This window comes from Penaeus japonicus, unplaced genomic scaffold (genome assembly GCF_977035675.1).
Source record: "Penaeus japonicus unplaced genomic scaffold, GWHDUDI00000001_assembly GWHDUDI00000007, whole genome shotgun sequence".
NCBI lineage: Eukaryota > Metazoa > Arthropoda > Malacostraca > Decapoda > Penaeidae > Penaeus > Penaeus japonicus.
Window position 1 is genome coordinate 34,866,512 of NW_028234409.1, and position 19,558 is coordinate 34,886,069.

The 19,558-nt window shown below is 41.6% G+C and overlaps 2 protein-coding genes across 2 annotated transcripts; both read right to left on the bottom strand.

Annotated features, from left to right (window-relative positions):
- Positions 1-528: 528 nt before the first annotated feature.
- LOC147471597 (uncharacterized) lies at positions 529-4,033 on the bottom strand. The gene is made up of 3 exons (XM_086538238.1): positions 3,977-4,033; positions 2,312-2,441; positions 529-1,034 (listed from the first exon to the last, which is right to left on the bottom strand). The coding sequence occupies exons 1-3, from the start codon at positions 4,031-4,033 to the stop codon at positions 529-531; spliced, it is 693 nt and encodes a 230-aa protein (XP_086394364.1).
- A 12,473-nt stretch (positions 4,034-16,506) lies between these two features.
- LOC147471598 (uncharacterized) lies at positions 16,507-18,857 on the bottom strand. Its single transcript, XM_086538240.1, has 3 exons — positions 18,641-18,857; positions 18,262-18,391; positions 16,507-17,012 (listed from the first exon to the last, which is right to left on the bottom strand). Exons 1-3 carry the CDS (start codon positions 18,833-18,835, stop codon positions 16,507-16,509), a joined length of 831 nt encoding a protein of 276 aa, XP_086394366.1. The 5' UTR covers positions 18,836-18,857.
- Between the last annotated feature and the right edge of the window lie 701 nt (positions 18,858-19,558).

The window sequence follows — 19,558 nt, forward strand, 5'->3', positions numbered from 1 at the left end:
GGGTGCAGAATGCTGCTGCTACTGCTACCACTTTGTGAGACTGTACTCAAAAAAAGTTTTGATTCAAAGTCTGGTAGTTCTGGATTCCTTTATTGGAATATAGATATGATAATAATTACTTGGGTAGCAGTGGCTTGTCAGGCGTATCTTGTTAGGCTGGTGTGTCTCGCAGCAGAGGCGGGAGCGGCAGCTCGCCGCTACCTTCGGTCGGAGAGTGAGTAGTGAGTGACCAAATGTGAGTGAGGATGAGTCAAGCCAGGTTAAACCCTTTATGCACTAAGCTAAAGCTATTAATAGATTTCCTGCTTGGACACTTTCCTCCTTGTACTATATCATGGCCACGTGGTCTTAACATATCAGCCCGTGGCCTTGGAGTATGTTTCACAGAGAGAGGGAGATGGAGAAGGAGAGATAGAGGGAAGAGAGAGAGGGAGAAGAAGAGAGAGAGGAAGATGGAGAGAGAGAGAGGAAGGAGAGAGAGCGAGAGAGAGATAGTTCAACTTCCAACTATAATTTACTATAAGGTCATTAAACTGGAATAATGGCAATCTCGCAAATGTACAAATAACTGCTCAGGCTCCGGAAGAAAAGAAACTTGGCCTCCATGCCCTCTGGCGGCGTGACCGAGAAGCTGTAAGATGCGTCAAGTGCCGTTTCAGAACTCGTGGCGATCATCATATTTTCAGAATATACAGAGGAATTTCCGAAGTAAACGTCGGGTAGGTATGTACTAGACCATGACTGCACTCGGACAACACTGATGGCCATCGGTTCAGGCAGTTCGATTTTCAGTGCATGGCCACCGTAAATGGCAGCACAGTAAGCCCCTTGGAGACTATGACAGTAGTAGCCATCGATGGCATAGGAAGGAAAGTAGGAAACGTAATAGAAAGTGGAAGTTGCATTGGTTAAATGGGAGATGTCACGATAGGCCCACGAGGAGTAGCATGAGGCGAAGGTGTTGGCCTCGGAGGCAGAGGCATCGCCTGGCCAACTCTGGGAGACCCGAGCTTTGTACAGGCTACACACATTGTCTGTAGAGTAAGATATCATACATTAGTAGGACTCAGATGACAGAGGGACTGGAGATTCAAATTGTGAATGTTATCAACTAATATTTTATCTGCACTTAACATTCAAATTAATATTGCCGATAGATCCACTCAATAATTATGGCCTTTTATCAAAATATAAAAAAGACAATGGAAGACGAAGGCAAGATGTGAATGGTGGAACTTTTGCACAGAGTAATAAGGCATGAGATACTGCATGACAGTAGAAGAATTTGTACCAAAGCATTCTTTATAAGATAAGAATCATAGGGGTCTGAAGGTGACAGAACATCTGCTGAAACTGATAGAAAGGATTACGAACGGAAGGTTGATTAGTTTGAATTTAGGAAAGACAAAAAAAAAATGTTAGATATCATGAGACAACTACAGGAAATTATCTTGGAAGGGAGCTGGAGAAAGAGCTAGATTGACTAATTGATATGGTGAAGGATGCGTACAGTGGGTTAAGAACAGAGACATAAAAGTGTTTGACATTGAATTGGCTTTATAGCAAGGATCTACATTTGAAACCTGCTATATGCAGATGATCTGGTGCGGCTGGCATGCTCAGTGGAAGACCTGCAGCAGAGGATGGCATAGTGGCATGAGTGTTTAGAAAGGAGAGGTTTGAGGGTATATGCAAGGAAGGTCAAGACGAGTGTCAGTAACACGGGAGGGAGAGAACAGTACATGCTGGAAATCATTTATGGAATGCATTCAATCTTATGATGAAGAAGTGTGGTCAGCAGCGTAGTGTGAGAAAGAATAATGTTGTGGAAGATGAGTAAAGATCTACACAGCAGTTGCAAGGCTTGTACTATGTTTGTTGTAGTGACCTGAGCACCTGAAGAGTAGCAGTTAGGAAGGGGAGAGAGGAGACAGCTATGGTAGCTGATGGGAATATCATGAGAAAGATAGAGTTATGTGAGATGGGGATACAAAGTACAGAGGAAAGACATTACTTGTAACAGCGTATCACTGCTAAACAGGTTAAGGGCACAGAATTTGAAGGCCTAATGTAAAAAGACAACTAGTATGTTTATGTAATGAAGCCATGATGCATATTTGGAAGATATGACTTGCAACAGATATCCGTTACAGTAACGAACCAAAGGTAATTTACACCATTCTGTTAACTGTATTTGAGTATAGTGGTTTGATAGGCTCCATCACATTTGGTTGATACTGACTGGCATTCCTAATCTCTGATATTATGAACCTTTCCTTTTTCCCTTCCTTACAATGAAATTCCAACTGACCTTTCATGCAATAGATGTAGCAGTCCGGGGTGCTATTACAGAGGGCAGCACATGCAGCATAAGTGTTATGTTTTATTACTTCTGCCTTCAGCTTACAATCTGAAAATGAACTCAGAAACGTTGTGGCTACCTGTAAAATGATTTAGTTTTTTAGTTTCATAAAATCACGACACACATGTATCATATATGTGTAAGGTGGCATCCCGCAGCCTCACATCTCACAGTCATCTCCCGGTCATCTCCCGTCGTCTCGCGCGTTTCGCCTTGCTGTACGATCTTCGGCTGCTACCTTATCTTCTTTTCGTCTGCCTTTTATTTGTTTTTATTCTTCGTTTGTTTTATTCGCATTTGTTTGAGTTTGCCCTTTCACTCCATACTTTCGTCTGCGATTTATTTACAAGTATATTTGTTCACGCTTCATCTTTGAGTTCTTTAACCTGTTATGCCATTTTTTATTGTCATTAATTTTTACCTTAATTTTTAGTTATTTTTCCACACCTACAGTGGCTTTGTTTTTGTTTTAAGAAATATCAATTTTACGCATTATTTTACAGTTTTAATTTCTCTGTTTATTACAGTGTGAATGAATAATTTTCTCAGTTTTACTGTCTCCTGATGATGATTTTGTATGAATTTTGAGGCTTTTCTTTTGCATTTATGTATATATTTTATCTTTATTAATCGATGTTCGACGTGGCTTATGACGTCACGAAAGTTATAAATATAAGCCGCGTTGAGCGGGAAATAGATCCATTCTCAGCCAGACAACGGTGTTTCGCTATCCTCCTGTGTGATTTTTTTTTAATTAGCCGGCCGATGGAAGACTCAGCCCATCGAAGCGTCACATCACCATAATATAATACAAGTTAAGTTCTGTGTCCTGACAGTATTTGTTTTTCATAGGAGCTGGACATGATTCTTTATTTTTAATTATAAATATGAACCAGTCTTCATATATAACACTTTATACAATACTGAAGAATATTCATTAAGATTTATTTTTCACGGTTTCATATTTTTTTTCATATGGCAGCTTATTCATTTACTAAGAACTAATCCAGGGGTGTCAATTGATTTCTACACGCTACCAATTCATAGAAATTAATTCGGCAGGAACCCACTAATTATAGTATATTGTGGCTACGGAGCCTTATACCCCGCGACAGGAATATTTTGGTGGCAGCGGTGGGATTTGTTACGTAACCTTTTTCATTTTGTTGGATGTTTTTGAGTTTTTATCTCTGCTGTAAGTTGCTTTTAAGTTTGGATTTCAAGTATATCATTGCCTTCATTAGTACGTCCAGCTTAGCTTTTATTTCTTTGGGGTTATATCATGCATGTTTATTGTAGTTGTTGGTGAGCCACATATTTCTTGCAATTTTTATCTTCGCATTTAATTTCAGGATTTCAGGGTAGTCGTTTTATTGACATTTTATCAAGAGTTGATGTTTTATATTTGTTCTGTGTTTAATAACTTCTTTTACAGTTTATTGACTTTTACCGTATTTACCATCAACTCGCCTAGCTAGATTTTAGTGGCTCATATAGTTTAGTAACTGTTTTATTGAGACATTAACGTATTTATTTTTATCAGCACCGATTTCTTTTTCCCTTTTTTTTTGCTGTCTCTTTTGCTGATGTTCATTCTTATGTGAATCGCAGTGCTCCCGTGTATCTTAGTGATGTGCTCTGTTGACTTTGTAATGTGCTACATGGTTTCATAGCTGTCAAGCGGATTTTCATTTGACTTTGTGCAGTGTTTTTGTCGTCTCTTTTGCCGTATCTTACGAGTATGCCAAAGGGAACAACTAGGCAGGAGAGATACGAGCAGCTTCTAGAACGCCGCGACGCCCGCTCTACTAGTCAGCCTGCGTCTCGTGTGACTTCTCCAGCCCGATCAGATCGTGTTGTTGCTGGTGCTGGCGGTTCTAATCCAGACGTTAGCCGAGTTGTGGAAGTTATGGTGGCGGAAGTCAGCATGTTCGAGGAAATTATGGAGAAGATTAATGCTCTGGTTGGTGAATTTAGGGAGTATAAGGAGCAAAGCGACCTTCGACTACAGCAACACGAGGAAGCTCTCCAACGACATGGTGCAGAACGGCAACCTTGCCCTGCAGAGGCAAGCACTTCCCAGACCGAGTGTCAGCCAGAGAGGGATGAATTGGTGCAACAGCTTCGTCGTCAGCTTGAAGAGAAGTCCGAGCAGTTAGCCGACACCCAGCGACAGCTAGAAATCTACCAGCAGGCCGCCACTGATCTTCCTACCCTGACATCACACGGCAGTACAAGAGATGGTGAGATTCAGGAGTTACAACAACAGCTTCGGCAGTGCAACACTGAACTGGAGGAAGTCCGCAGACTTACCCGAGCTCCAATGGCTCAGAGATCTGGTGTTTCTATTCCCCAGGCACATGCCACAACCATCAACAGTGAACCACTGCAGCCGTTTCCCAGGAGCCGTTCATTAACTCCAGAACCAGTTTCCCAAGCAGATGCTATAGGAAATCAACAGAACCAGGTGTCATCCCTTCCACATTATGCTGCTCCGGTACCTTCACTGCGTAGCTTCTCCCCACGTCAAGTTGGTAACTCAGAGCGTCAGCCCTCACAGGTTTCCAGTACACCAACTATGAACTATGTGTTCACAAAAGAGACTGTTCCACACTTTAAGGGAGATGTGTCAGCTTCTCGGCCCCTAAAGAAAAATCAGGAAGTGGAAGGATGGATCCGGGCCATCGAAAACATCATTAAGCCTACAACATCAGAGGTGTATATTCAAGCAGCCAGGGCAAACTGTCGTGGGTCAGCCGAGTTGATCATCAACTCCCCTTTGTTCGACAACATTACTGACTGGAGTACTTTTAAAGCACCACTCAGAAGCAAGTTTAGGGGGACGTATACTTCTGATTTTTTTAAGGTACTCTACGACATCCAGATGGTCCCAGGACAGGCCCCGATGGACTTTTTCCTCCAACTTGAAGGCAGCGTTTATCAAGGCTACCGAGATCACCGAGAAGCTATCGGTGACCCATCGCAGCTTGTGAAGAGGGTGTTCTTGAGTGGCCTTCCTGCCTGGCTCCGTGATTTCTTGGCTATAAAAGAAGATGGTAGTCCAGCCCAGATTGCCGAAGCAGCTCAGCGAATCTGGAACTCACGGCACGGTATCCAACACTGTTCCACAGTCCATCAACCAGAAGACTGGACCCAACGTCCAAGCCGTCCTGCAAGGGCTCGGGACATGTATGCAATGCCAGTTGCAACCAACCAACCAAACCCCAGTCCTGCTGGCCAGAGATGGTGCGAGTATCATCGCCTAACAACACACGATACCTTGGAATGTCGTGCAAAAGTTAGGAGGGATACCACATCCCCACAGTTTAACCGTCGATGCTATGAGTGCCGCAGCTCTGGCCATTTTGTCAGAGATTGCCCCTTTCGTCAGTACCAGGCAGATGCTGCTCCCAGAACCCTTGGCCAAGATGACCAAGGGAGCTCGTACCAAGCCAGCCATACCCACACTCAAGGTCGCGTCCAAGAGGTCCCCAGGGCGCACGGGGCGGCCACTCATGCCAATGATTGTTAATGACAGTACTGTCCTTTGCTTCATCGATACTGGATCTGAAGTGACCATCTTGAAGCCCAGGACTCTCCAGTTTATAGACCCCCATGGGAACTTGTGCCGTAAAGATCCTACTCACGTGCTGAGAGGAGTGTCCAACAAGCCATTAGATACCCTGTGTGAGGTTACTCTTCCCTTCTGCCTTGATTCAGAGTTAGAACTCCGACACCGCGTTGCTGTGTGCAACATTAGCTTCCCAGGAGATGTCCTCCTAGGTATGGACTTTTTAAGGAGAACTTCATACAGCTTGTCTTCAGATGCCAAGAATGATTCAGCTTATCTTACCATTGAAGGTCATACATTCCCTGTCACCTACACTGATATGCACTCTCTACAGATTGGTATTATTGACGTAGACTCTAAAGAACCAGTATTGACAATGCCACCCAAGATGTTACCAGCTGCTGTCCATCTCCTACGGACGACGGAGCTCCCACCACACACTGGGCGCTTCATGGAGGGCGTGGTTGCTAAGTCTGGTCCCAGTGAGAGAGATGTTATTTTCATGCCCAAAGCATCAGTTGCTTGTGTGTCGCCCTATCTACTCACAACTGTCTCAGGACGCCATTGCCCTGTGTGGGCATTGAATGACACTGCAAAGACAATACGGCTAACCCAAGGGACACGTTTGGGGACGGTAGCTGAGATTGAAAAAGTATACTCTCCAGGCGATGATTCTGATCAAGATGAGGGTCCATCAGGTGCCACTGATTCTGCAGATTGGGATGATGATACACAGGACGAGGAGTTTAATTGGGAGGAAGACCAATTCGATCGCACCTACGGTTTGGAAGACTTTGGGTTCGACAACTATGACTTTTTCACGGGAGAGTTGCCACCATCACATGCCCTTGCAGCTGTCGAGGCTGCTGGCCTATTGGATAAGAATACAACTCCAGATGGTAGTCCAGCTTTTGACTTTGATCACTTGGATGATTCCCAAAAGATGGAGATACAGTCACTTCTTAAAGGTTACCAGGTTCTCTTTAATGGAGGTGAAGAGACAGTGGGCCACATTCCAGATATACAACACCGAATTGAGACAGGAGATGCAGCACCAGTGTCCACACGCCAGTGGCGTCTTCCACAGACAACAAGAAATGTAATCAGAGAACAATGCAACTCCATGCTCAGGGCTGGTGTAATCGAGCCATCAACTTCACCTTGGCTCAGTCCTGTAGTCTTAGTGAAGAAAAAGGGGGGAGCACTGAGATTTTGTGTAGACTACCGCAAGCTTAATCAAGTAACTACATCAGACACCTACCCTTTGCCTCGTATTGATGAGTTGCTGGATGAGCTGGGCCCTACTGATACTTTCACAACACTGGATGCTAGAGCAGCCTATTGGAGTGTAGAAGTTCACCCTGATGACCGACCTAAGACGGCCTTTAGCGACGGCTACCGCTTGTTCCAGTTCCGCCGTCTACCCTTTGGACTCAGCACTGCCCCAACCACTTTCCAGCGCACAATGATCTTTGTGTTATCTCCAGTGCTTGGGCGCCACACTCTGGCTTATCTTGACGATATTGTTGTATATTCCCGGGGTTTCAAGCAGCACCTTCAGGACTTGGAAGAGACTTTAAAGTTGCTAATGGTGGCCGGCCTGAAATTGAATGCCGAGAAGTGTACTTTTGCCTCCACAAGCATCAACTTTCTGGGTTTTACCATCTCTCCCGAAGGCGTGGCACCAGATCATAACAAAGTAGCTGCCATCTTGGAGACGCCACCCCCACGAACTGTTAAAGAAGTGCGCCGTTTCCTGGGTGCAACTGGTTTCTTCCGGAAGCACATTGAAGGTTATGCCAACATTGCCGCCCCACTTCACCTGCTGTTGATAAAGGGACATCAATGGAAATGGGAAGAGCAGCAGCAGCAAGCTTTTGCAACACTGAAGGAGAAACTTATGACAGCACCTATTCTGAAGCAACCAGATTTTACAAAACCCTTTGAGCTCCATACTGATGCTAGCAGTCTTGCTCTTGGAGCTGTCCTTCTCCAGAAAGATGACCAAGAGGTACCTCATGCCATTGCATATTACAGCAGAAAGTTGAGGGATGCTGAGACATGATATCCACCAATTGATTGTGAAGCACTGGCAGTGGTTGAAGGAGTTCGAGTATTTGATCCCTATTTGTATGGACGTAAATTTGTTGTTTTCACTGATCATCGACCTCTAGTTTATGTTTTCAAGCAGCGCACTAAATCACCGCGAATGACACGATACGACCATGACCTATCATTTTATGACTTTGATATCAAGTATAAGGAAGGTCCCACTAATTATGTACCTGACCTATTGTCACGTCAGATTGCTCCTGTAGATGTTAATGACCTATCTGCAGAGAATCTAGCTGAGGAACAGCACCAGGATCCCAAGTTTAAGGATATCCTGTCTTACCTACAAGAAGGAACAGTGCCTAGACGGAAGCTGCCAATACCCCTGTCTGAATTCGAACTAAAGGATGGAGTTTTATACCGTTTGAGGCACTTGCCTGTTAAGATAATCTACCAGCTCTGTGTTCCTCAGAAGTTACGTAATTCAGCACTGAAAGTAGCACATACACCACCACTAGCTATGCATCCAGGGATACACAGGACTTATGAGAACCTCCGTGGTATGTTCTACTGGCCTAATATGCTACGGGATGTCAGGAATTACGTGGAAAGATGTCTTACATGCCAACAATCCCGTGGAGTTGCTCAGCGTGTTTCTATGGCAGAAGCACCTCTTGCTCTTTACCCCTTAGAGAGAATCTCGATGGATATCCTAGATGTAGGTCAAGCACCAATGAAATGGGCCTTAACCATCGTCGACCAACATACACGCTTCATTCAGATTGTTCCAATGAAGGACATCACTGCCTCCAGAGTACACCAAGCTTTCTTGGACCACTGGGTGACGTACTTTGGTCCACCTCGTGTCATCCAAACTGACAATGGGAGACAATTTATTGCACAGATATTTAGCGAACTTGTTGAGTTGCTTCAGTCCACACACCATTTCACCATCAGGTACCACCCTCAGGCAAATGGCCTTGTGGAGCGTACCAACCGTGTGGTAAAAGCGGCTCTCAGGTCAGTTGTTGGAGATAGACCAGGAACCTGGCAAAAGTTTGTACCAGAACTTCGTCTAGCACTCAATTCGGCTATACACCGATCAACCGGAGAACAGCCATTGTATCTGCTCACAGGGAGACATTCATATTTTCCAGTAGGATTGACGAATGAAGCATTATTTTCTGAAAATGAAGATTTTCAAGAAAGGCTAAGGACTGCCCATCGTGCAGCCGTCAATGCTTCAAGAGATGCAAGAGGTGTCTACGGGAGGTACTATAACAGACATGCAAGGGGAACCTTTACTCCTGACATAAGGCAGATGGTATGGTACAAGGAGATGGTGCCGCGCCCACTAGGACCAAAATGGCAGGGTCCTGCTCGTGTTACCAAACGGTTAGGGCCAGTTTCCCTTGAAATCCAGGATCTTGACTCCAGCAAGGTTCTAAGAGCTCACCTTAACCACCTCCGACCATACATTCCACCAGAAGAACTGTCTTATGCAGATGATGATGCTGTTCCAGAAGACGAGGATGAGCCAGTAAATGATGATCCATGGTTGGCAGTCCTGACGTCATGTGTGCAAGATCCTGCCCTCTCGGATTCCAGTCAGCCAACTTGCGACACCCCATGTTCTTAGGGACCCCCATTTTTCAGTGCGATCTCGGCTTAATGCCACACTGAGATGGGGTATGCTGTTAGCTGCACTAGTGTAGGGACCTTGTTTCTGTGAGCTCTTGGCTTAGTGCCACACAGGAATAAGGGATGCTGTTATCAGACATTAGGGACCTCTGTGCCAGTGTGATTCGGCCTAGTGCCACTCTGGCTCGAGGATGGCTGTTAGCTGTGGTTTGTTAAAGGATTGCAGAATGCAATTTTTGCAGGGAAGGATGCTAATTTCACTGCTAGTACTTTAAAGAGGTTCACATTATGGATGATGGAACTTCTGGCTACAGGGCAATATTATAATTTTCATCTATTATACGTATCCAAAGTTTCTGGTTTGATATTTATACTTATTTTTAAAGAACACACTTTTATACCATGTCCACTCTTCGTGTACTGTCAGGACTCAGACTGCTTGTATTTTTCAGGTCTCCACTGCGTTTCGACCCTGTAAGGTGGCATCCCGCAGCCTCACATCTCCCAGTCATCTCCCGGTCATCTCCCGTCGTCTCGCGCGTTTCGCCTTGCTGTACGATCTTCGGCTGCTACCTTATCTTCTTTTCGTCTGCCTTTTATTTGTTTTTATGCTTCGTTTGTTTTATTCGCATTTGTTTGAGTTTGCCCTTTCACTCCATACTTTCGTCTGCGATTCATTTACAAGTATATTTGTTCACGCTTCATCTTTGAGTTCTTTAACCTGTTATGCCATTTTTTATTGTCATTAATTTTTACCTTAATTTTTAGTTATTTTTCCACACCTACAGTGGCTTTGTTTTTGTTTTAAGAAATATCAATTTTACGCATTATTTTACTGTTTTAATTTCTCTCAGTTTATTACAGTGTGAATGAATAATTTTCTCAGTTTTACTGTCTCCTGATGATGATTTTGTATGAATTTTGAGGCTTTTCTTTTGCATTTATGTATATATTTTATCTTTATTAATCGATGTTCGACGTGGCTTATGACGTCACGAAAGTTATAAATATAAGCCGCGTTGAGCGGGAAATAGATCCATTCTCAGCCAGACAACGGTGTTTCGCTATCCTCCTGTGTGATTTTTTTTTAATTAGCCGGCCGATGGAAGACTCAGCCCATCGAAGCGTCACATCACCATAATATAATACAAGTTAAGTTCTGTTTCCTGACGGTATTTGTTTTTCATAGGAGCTGGACATGATTCTTTATTTTTAATTATAAATATGAACCAGTCTTCATATATAATACTTTATACAATACTGAAGAATATTCATTAAGATTTATTTTTCACGGTTTCATATTTTTTTTCATATGGCAGCTTATTCATTTACTAAGAACTAATCCAGGGGTGTCAATTGATTTCTACACGCTACCAATTCATAGAAATTAATTCGGCAGGAACCTACTAATTATAGTATATTGTGGCTACAGAGCCTTATACCCCGCGACATATGTATTACTTGACAGATAAAGGTATGCATTTGTATACACTTGTACATGTATGTGTGAGAGCAATACCACATGCAAATATCAAAGGACAAGATTCCTTCCTTTTCCCAGATGACAATATTAAATTCATTCACTTATGTGTGTGGAAGAGAATCGTCTTCAAAAAAACCGAGGATACATTTATGTGAGAAAGATAGTAGAATGCAGTGACGCATTTGATATAGAAATACATATTTTACCTCCCTGACCGGGACTCCAACCCGCGCCGTCAGACTGACAGACCAGGCCACTAATCCAATAGACCACACGACCCACTAAAAGAACTGTCCAACCAGATACCTTACAACCATCATGGAATTCACTTATGTGCTCATAGCAGAGCAGTGGATAGCAAGGTTTTACAGACAATTCCCGTGGGCACTCGACAGCAATTAATTAGAAATTCAAGTCAAAAATCAGGTTAGCGAGGTTAAATCTATGTGAGAAAGATCTTTCTCATATAGATAAACCTATATATATATATGTATATATATATATATATATATATATATGTAAATATGTATATATATACATATATATATATATATATATACATACGTACATATCAATATATATATATTTGTATATAGAGATATAAACACATACACACACATATATAATCTCGGGTCCCCACGAGCTGTCTTCGTCCTCGCCCTTTCCACTCTTCCCTCCTCACTCCTCCCTTTACTCTTTCAAGAAAAAAACTCGAAAATAAAATAAGAGCGACACTTTTCCCCTTCGTCCTCCAAAATCGGTCTCTTCCCCATTTCCAAACTGTCTTTCTACAACGCCAGCAAAAAAAAAGAAAAAAAAAAGATATATATATATACATATATATATATATATATATATATATATATATATATATATATATATATACATATATATATATATATATATATATATATATATATATATATATATATATATATATATATATATATATATATATATATACATATATATATATATATATATATATATATATATATACATATATATACATATACATATATATTCATATATATATACATGAGAGGGAAAATAAAGATGTATCGAGGGTATTATGGGTCTTAATTAAATCTTTATTGTTTGTAACACGTAATCAATTATTCAAATGGCCGTTGTTATGTAAAGCATAGTCAAATACACATATCATTCGATTGAATATTAATAACATTGGGTTGGCTCTCCATCTTACCGTTCTGTATATATATATTTTTTTATATATCTGTTGTAATTTTTTTTTTCTAAATCCTCCTACAATGAAAAACCTGTTGGCTCTTCCGTCTACCGTAACTTCTATTAATGAAATTTTACGTTTACTAAAATCTAGAGGGAAGAAAATACTATATTTCAAGGCAGATTATACACTCCCAAACCGCCACCATTAACTACAATCTTAATAATTGCAATAGCAAAATCTTCAATGTTCTATAGGTGTTATCCTTTATCATGTCTTGATATTGCAATATCATACATACAATTCTTGTTCGCTGCGTTTCGTTTTCTCTAATACTGTAAGTATTTCTAGTTTCTCAAATATTTACGTGCTCTTACAGAGTTAGGCAAACAGTCCATATTACACATTAGCGTGTTGGAAACAGTGTATTGATTAGGATTAAAGGCTGATTAACGGAGACTAGATGTTTAGCTAAAATATGACCTAAAACATTGAATGATTAGATACTAGATCTAAGTACACTCATCATGCACCATAGGAGACCGTTCGAGTGAATGGACAAAAACAGCTGTAATTCACTAACAGAAGGCTTTCAAGGGTCGAAGTTCTATTACGAATAACTTTGCTTCCTTCTCTGAAAAATACAATATGTAAAACAGGTCAAATGGAATCTTCGTCTGAATGATACAACCGAAATGCGTCAATTAATCTCTTGTTTCCTATTACCAATCATACCTTTTCTAAATATGATAGAGGAAACTCTGTTCATTATTATTCATCTTTTCCGGTTTCTTAGATACTGTCGTTTCATGTATATACAGTCTTTTGGTGATTGCACAAGTCACCGTATCGATATGAGTATATGAATTTGCAGAGACTAAATTCTTTCCAGCCAAGTAATGCAATATAATATTCAAATCTGTTTAATCATAAATCTTAGTTCAAATCACAAACCTACACTGCAGAAATCATTGATTCGAGGACAGCAGCGTTGATCATCAGTGCCATAACACACACACGTACATATATACATAGAGAGAGAGATGGTAGCTTATGGCACACATAAATAAGTTAATAAATACTTGGGTAGCGGTGGTTTGTCGGACATATCTTGTTAGGCTGGTGTGTCTCACAGCAGAGGCGGGAGCGGCAGGTCACTCCAACCTCCGTCGGAGAGTGAGTGGTGATTGACCGATAGTGAGTGAGCGTGAGTCAAGCCAGGTCAAACCCTTTCTACAATGACCTAGAGCTATTAATATATTTCCTGGTCGGACACTTTCCACCTTGTAGCATATCATGGTCACGTGGTCTTAACATATAACCACATGGCTTTGAAGTACGTCTCACATATTGCTCGGCATCGACTTGCAAAGTATTTGAAGTCGTCCTCGAAGGCCGAACTTGTCGTTCGGCCTTGTAATTTCAAGCTCTAGTGGTGATGTTCGTACGTCCTCGTTGTCCCACGTCCCGGATGTCGGAGTGTCAGATTCTGGTTCCTTCGTTTTCTATATTCTTGCTGCTTGTGGTTACTTAGCAGGCGGGATTTTCACGTTGTTTATTGAGGGTGTCCGGCTGTCTTCTTCGACGGGTGCTACACTCTTGGTTGCTGGGAAGTGACAGCCATACTCTGTCCTCTGGGCGTTTTTTGGCGTCTGCTACTGCTACGGGCCTCGTTTTGTGGTTCTTGCCGATCTGCATATCTGCTTGATAAACTTATACACACAGGGCCAAAGAGAAGAAAGACGAACAAAGAGTTGGGGAATGTGTGTGCATATAGATTTTTTCTTATTTTTCTTTCTTTGACTTTGCAGTTTTTGAAATTGACTTTATTACTATGAATTCACTCATTCACTCAGTATCAAATGTGTTTGTGAGCAGAAGTGTGAGACGAGTTAATGCAGAATGAGAATGGTAGACGATGTGTTTACATTAACGAATGAATCCGTGAGTTGAAAGTGACAGTGAGTGACATTGATTGTGTGAGTATATTTATGTATGAGTGAGTAAGATGTGTTATTTGAATATCGTGTGGATTCATTCCTTTTCAACAAGAAAATGAAATAAATACTGTACTGACGTTAACATTTAATGTTCGTACTTTCGCAATAATTAGCTAGTACAATTAACGACATATGCGAATAATCATATGAATAATGAATAATAATGATTAACTGATCCGAGTCGGGAATATTCTGTTCAGTTAATCCGACAGATAGTTTGGCTAACAGTATGTGCAAAAGTCTTATGTGGAACCCTAGTGTCTATGGCTCTATTTTGGGAATCATTTTACGCTAAATTGCGTTTGGCCGTCGAAACTCAAGCGATAAGTATGAATTTGCACCAGGATCATGCAAGAAATGAAAAATGATAATCATGAAATGAAGTTCGAATTCGTCTATTTAATGAAACAATTTAAAAAAGACCAACTACGAATTCAAAAATATATTAGATTGTAGCTAATTAATATGAATAACAAGAGAAAGCATAATTAATTTGTCGTATTCCATATGGTTAATATGAATATAGAAAAGTGAAAAGGAAAGAGAGAATAGTGCGCATTCCTGTATCTCTCTCACAACATGATTACATAGAATTAACAACCCTAAATAAATCTTATCTGATTATGTAACTACACCCACACGGTTTGTGAAGGTATGTATGTTTGTCTTCAAAATAGCGGTTTTATGGGCCATCAGGATCGACAAGGCTGGTTTGCAAAGCCTTTCTGAAGGTTTCATCATCGTACCATGGAGGTATTGCTTATGAAACAATAAAAGCATATCATATCTCCATCCGTGTTTTAACGTCTAGGAGGGAGGGTCTGTGACCTGACATCTGTTCCCAGGGACACGTAGCAGGGGGGAGGGGGGGGGGGGCTGTCCTATGCTACGCGCACGACCGGGTAGGGGAGAGGGAATTTATGAATGGAATATTCTTTAAGATAACAACTTTCAGGCTCATGTAGTTATAAAATAATAGTATTCGAGAATACAAACCCATGATTAACAATAGAAAGAAAGAATTAAAACATATGAAATTAGTTTCTTTTAAATTCACTTTATGGCAAGCTAGACAATACACTTAGTGAAATGATTAACTGAAAACGTCGATCACCGATAGGAATGGAATTACCATGTTGAATGAGTGAAAAAACACTTTACCCAACAAGGAACATTTTCACAACTTACACTGTTAAAACATATGAGCACACATATTTGAGGAGACATAGAAGATATAGAAATGAATGAGAATTGGCCCATTGTATGTACTTACGTTTTTTTGTTGAGAAATGCTAAGTGGAAATATTTCGAGAAGTTTAAGCTTGTGGGTGTGGAGAGGTCCAACTTGTCCGTTGATCCTGTTCTTCCATGCACGTTGCGTAGCCAGGGCCTTACGTTTCCAAATCTTGATGTTGGAATTTCCTGGATGTTCCTATGGCCTTACGTCCTAACACACTCTTGCGTTGTAGGTAGCCTGTAGCGGAACTCATGCTGTTCTATGTTGTGACAGGTAAGCCTCGTGGCTGAGGGAGGTCCCATGTGAGGCTGTGTGGCGAGTGCAGTAGATTTTCGGAAGCAAGTTTGCTGGCCTAAAGGCAACTATCCTATGCTCGTCATCCCTTGCGAGGTGGTGCGGGTTCCCATCGCTACAACCACTTTGTGAGGGGTGCAGAATGCTGCTGCTACTGCTACCACTTTGTGAGACTGTACTCAAAAAAAGTTTTGATTCAAAGTCTGGTAGTTCTGGATTCCTTTATTGGAATATAGATATGATAATAATTACTTAGGCAGCAGTGGCTTGTCAAGCGTATCTTGTTAGGCTGGTGTGTCTCACAGCAGAGGCGGGAGCGGCAGCTCGCCGCTACCTTCGGTCGGAGAGTGAGTAGTGAGTGACCAATAGTGAGTGAGGGTGAGTCAAGCCAGGTTAAACCCTTTATGCATTAAGCTAAAGCTATTAATAGATTTCCTGCTTGGACACTTTCCTTCTTGTAGTATATCATGGCCACGTGGTCTTAACATATCAGCCCGTGGCCTTGGAGTACGTCTCACAGAGAGAGGGAGATGGAGAAGGAGAGATAGAGGGAAGAGAGAGAGGGAGAAAAAGAAAGAGAGGAAGATGGAGAGAGAGAGGAAGAAGGAGAGGGAGAGAGGAAGGAGAGAGAGCGAGAGAGAGAGTTGAACTTCCAACTATTCTTTACTATAAGGCCACTAAACTGGAATAATGGCAATCTCGCAAATGTACAAATAACTGCTCAGGCTCCGGAAGAAAAGAAACTTGGCCTCCATGCCCTCTGGCGGCGTGACCGAGAAGCTGTAAGATGCGTCAAGTGCCGTTTCAGAACTCGTGGCGATCATCATATTTTCAGAATATACAGAGGAATTTCCGAAGTAAACGTCGGGTAGGTATGTACTAGACCACGCCTGCACTCGGACAACACTGATGGCTATCGGTCCAGGCAGTTCGATTTTCAGTGCATGGCCACCGTAAATGGCAGTACAGTAAGGCACTTGGAAACTATGACAGTAGTAGCCATCGATGGCATGGGAAGGAAAGTGGGAAACGTAATAGGAAGTGGAAGTTGCAGTGGTCAAATGGGAGATATCACGATAGGCCCACGAGGAGTAGCATGAGGCGAAGGTGTTGGCCTCGGAGGCAGAGGCATCGCCTAGCCAACTCTGGGAGACCCGAGCCTTGTACAGGCTACACACATTGTCTGTAGAGCAAGATATACATTAGTAGGACTGAGAAGACAGAGGGACTGGAGATCCAAATCGTGGATGTTATTAATTAATATTGTATCTGCACTTAACATTCAAATTAATATTGCCGATAGATCCACTTATGGGCTATTATCAAAATATAAAAAGACAATGGGAGACGAAGGCAAGATGTGAATGGTGGAACTTTTGCATAGAGTAATAAGGCATGAGATACTGCATGACAGGAGAAGGATTTGTACCAAAGGATTCTTTAAAAGGTAAGAATCATAGGGGTCTGAAGGTGACAGAACATCTGCTGAGTGATAGAAAGGATTGCGAACGGAAGGTTGATTAGTTTGAATTTAGGAAAGACAAAAAAATGTTAGATGCATTTGTGATTGTAAAACTACAGGAAAATATCTTGGAAGGGAGCTGGAGAAAGAGCTAGATTGACTAATTGATATGGTGAAGGATATGTACAGTGGGTTAAGAACAGAGACATAAAAGAGTTTGACATTAAATTGGCTTTATAGCAAGGATCTACATTTGAAACCTGCTATATGCAGATGATCTGGTGCGGCTGGCTTGGTCAGGGGAAGACCTGCAGCAGAGGATAGCATAGTGGCATGAGTGTTTAGAAAGGACAGGTTTGAGGGTATATGCAAGGAAGGTCAAGATGAGTGTCAGTAACACGGGAGGGAGAGAGCAGTACATGCTGGAAATCATTTATGGAATGCATTCAATTGATGGAGAAGTGTGGTCAGCAGTGTAGTGTGTGAAAGAAAAATGTTGAAGATGAGTAAAGATCTACACAGCAGTTGCAAGGCTTGTACGGTGTTTGTTGTAGTGACCTAAGCACCTGAAGAGTAGCAGCTAGAAAGGGGAGAGAGGAGACAGCTATGGTAGCTGATGGGAATATCATGAGAAAGATAGAGTGATATGAGATGGGGATATAAAGTACAGAGGAAAGACATTACTTGTAACAGCGTATCACTGCTAAACAGGTTAAGGGCACAGAATTTGAAGGCCTAATGTAAAAAGACAACTAGTATGTTTATGTAATGAAGCCATGATGCATATTTGGAAGATATGACTTGCAACAGATATCCGTTACAGTAACGAACCAAAGGTAATTTACACCATTCTGTTAACTGTATTTGAGTATATTGGTTTCATAGGCTCCATCACATTTGGTTGATATTGGCTGGCATTCCTAATCTCTAATCTTATGAACTTTCATCTGACAATGAAATTTCAACTGACCTTTCATGCAATAGATGTAGCAGTCCGGGGTGCTATTGCACAGGGCAGCACATGCAGCATAAGTGTTATGTTTTAGTACTTCTGCCTTCAGCTTACAATCTGAAAATGAACTCGGAAACGTGGTGGCTACCTGTAAAATGATTTAGTTTTTTAGTTTCACAAAATCACGACACACATGCATCATATATGTATTACTTGACAGATAAAGGTATGCATTTGTATACACTTATACATGTATGTGTGAGAGCATTACCACATGCAAATATCAAAGGACAAGATTCCTTCCTTTTCCCAGATGACAATATTAAATTCATACACTTATGTGTGTGGAAGAGAATCCTCTTCCAAAAAAACAAGAAACAAGACCTTCGACGCAAACCTTAACGTATCCAACGCCCGTGCGAACGGCGCCCTCCCCCTGCACAGAGACTCCGCCGGGAGAGGCCACGCAAGTGATGACGAAGAGGGTAAGCAAGTTGGTGAGGGCAGCCAGGGTGACCAGGGTGAGGAGGCTGGCGAAGCTGGTCGCAAGGGTGAAGACTGGCGACTGTGTCCTTCCGCGGGGAGGAGCCATGGCTGACCAACAGCTATGAAGCTTAAAAAATGAGTGTCTTAGTATATCAAGGAAATGCAGTGAACAAGTGTCATTTCTATGGAAGCTTTTACAGGAAGAATCGAACACTGCACACTCAAGATTAACTCATTGCAGATGGGGATGAATTTACTGAATGAGGGGCTTCACTCAACATATCGCGACTTTTCACACTCTTTTTCATTCACTGACCTTAATATTTGAGCTATATTTGTATTTGTCTATTTGTTGTTTTTCTATTTTGTGAGACTTCTGTGTGCTTGACAGTGCTTATCAATATTGTAGTGAACTAAAATTGTAGAATAGGATCCAATCAGTTCATCAGAGGCACATTGCAGACACTGCACATGGTCTGGACCACCTTACACTTGTTTAAACTCTATTAATCTTGCTCCTAGTCTAATTTGTATCCACGACGACAATGCACACGCATACCAACGCAATAAAAAAAAGGGAATGATTAAATCTGTTTAAATGTCCATATATAAGACATTCTAAAATCAAGAATATATGAAATTTATTTTGCAATTTGACACTTCGATTAATTAGTTAGTTCTGGAGAAAAAATGGCATCCTTTTACTTGTCGTGAGTTCTTGGAAACTTGAATATTGAAGAAAGCCTTTTTTCTTTTTTTTTTTTAGTTTGAACAACATATATTAATAGATTTTACAAGCTTCGTCAGACACGACAGCATTTGATACTCT

Bases quoted from the DNA above. Each gene is read 5' to 3' on its own strand.
- LOC147471597 (XM_086538238.1), bottom strand. From the start codon at position 4,033: ATGAAACCATGTAGCACATTACAAAGTCAACAGAGCACATCACTAAGA. The intron at 2,442-3,976 runs GCACTGCGATTC...ATCATTTTACAG, and splicing joins CATCACTAAGATACACGGGA to GTAGCCACAACGTTTCTGAG. The intron at 1,035-2,311 runs GTCAGTTGGAAT...CTTACTCTACAG, and splicing joins CTACATCTATTGCATGAAAG to ACAATGTGTGTAGCCTGTAC.
- LOC147471598 (XM_086538240.1), bottom strand. From the start codon at position 18,835: ATGGCTCCTCCCCGCGGAAGGACACAGTCGCCAGTCTTCACCCTTGCG. The intron at 18,392-18,640 runs GTTTGCGTCGAA...ATCATTTTACAG, and splicing joins CGGGCGTTGGATACGTTAAG to GTAGCCACCACGTTTCCGAG. The intron at 17,013-18,261 runs GTCAGTTGAAAT...CTTGCTCTACAG, and splicing joins CTACATCTATTGCATGAAAG to ACAATGTGTGTAGCCTGTAC.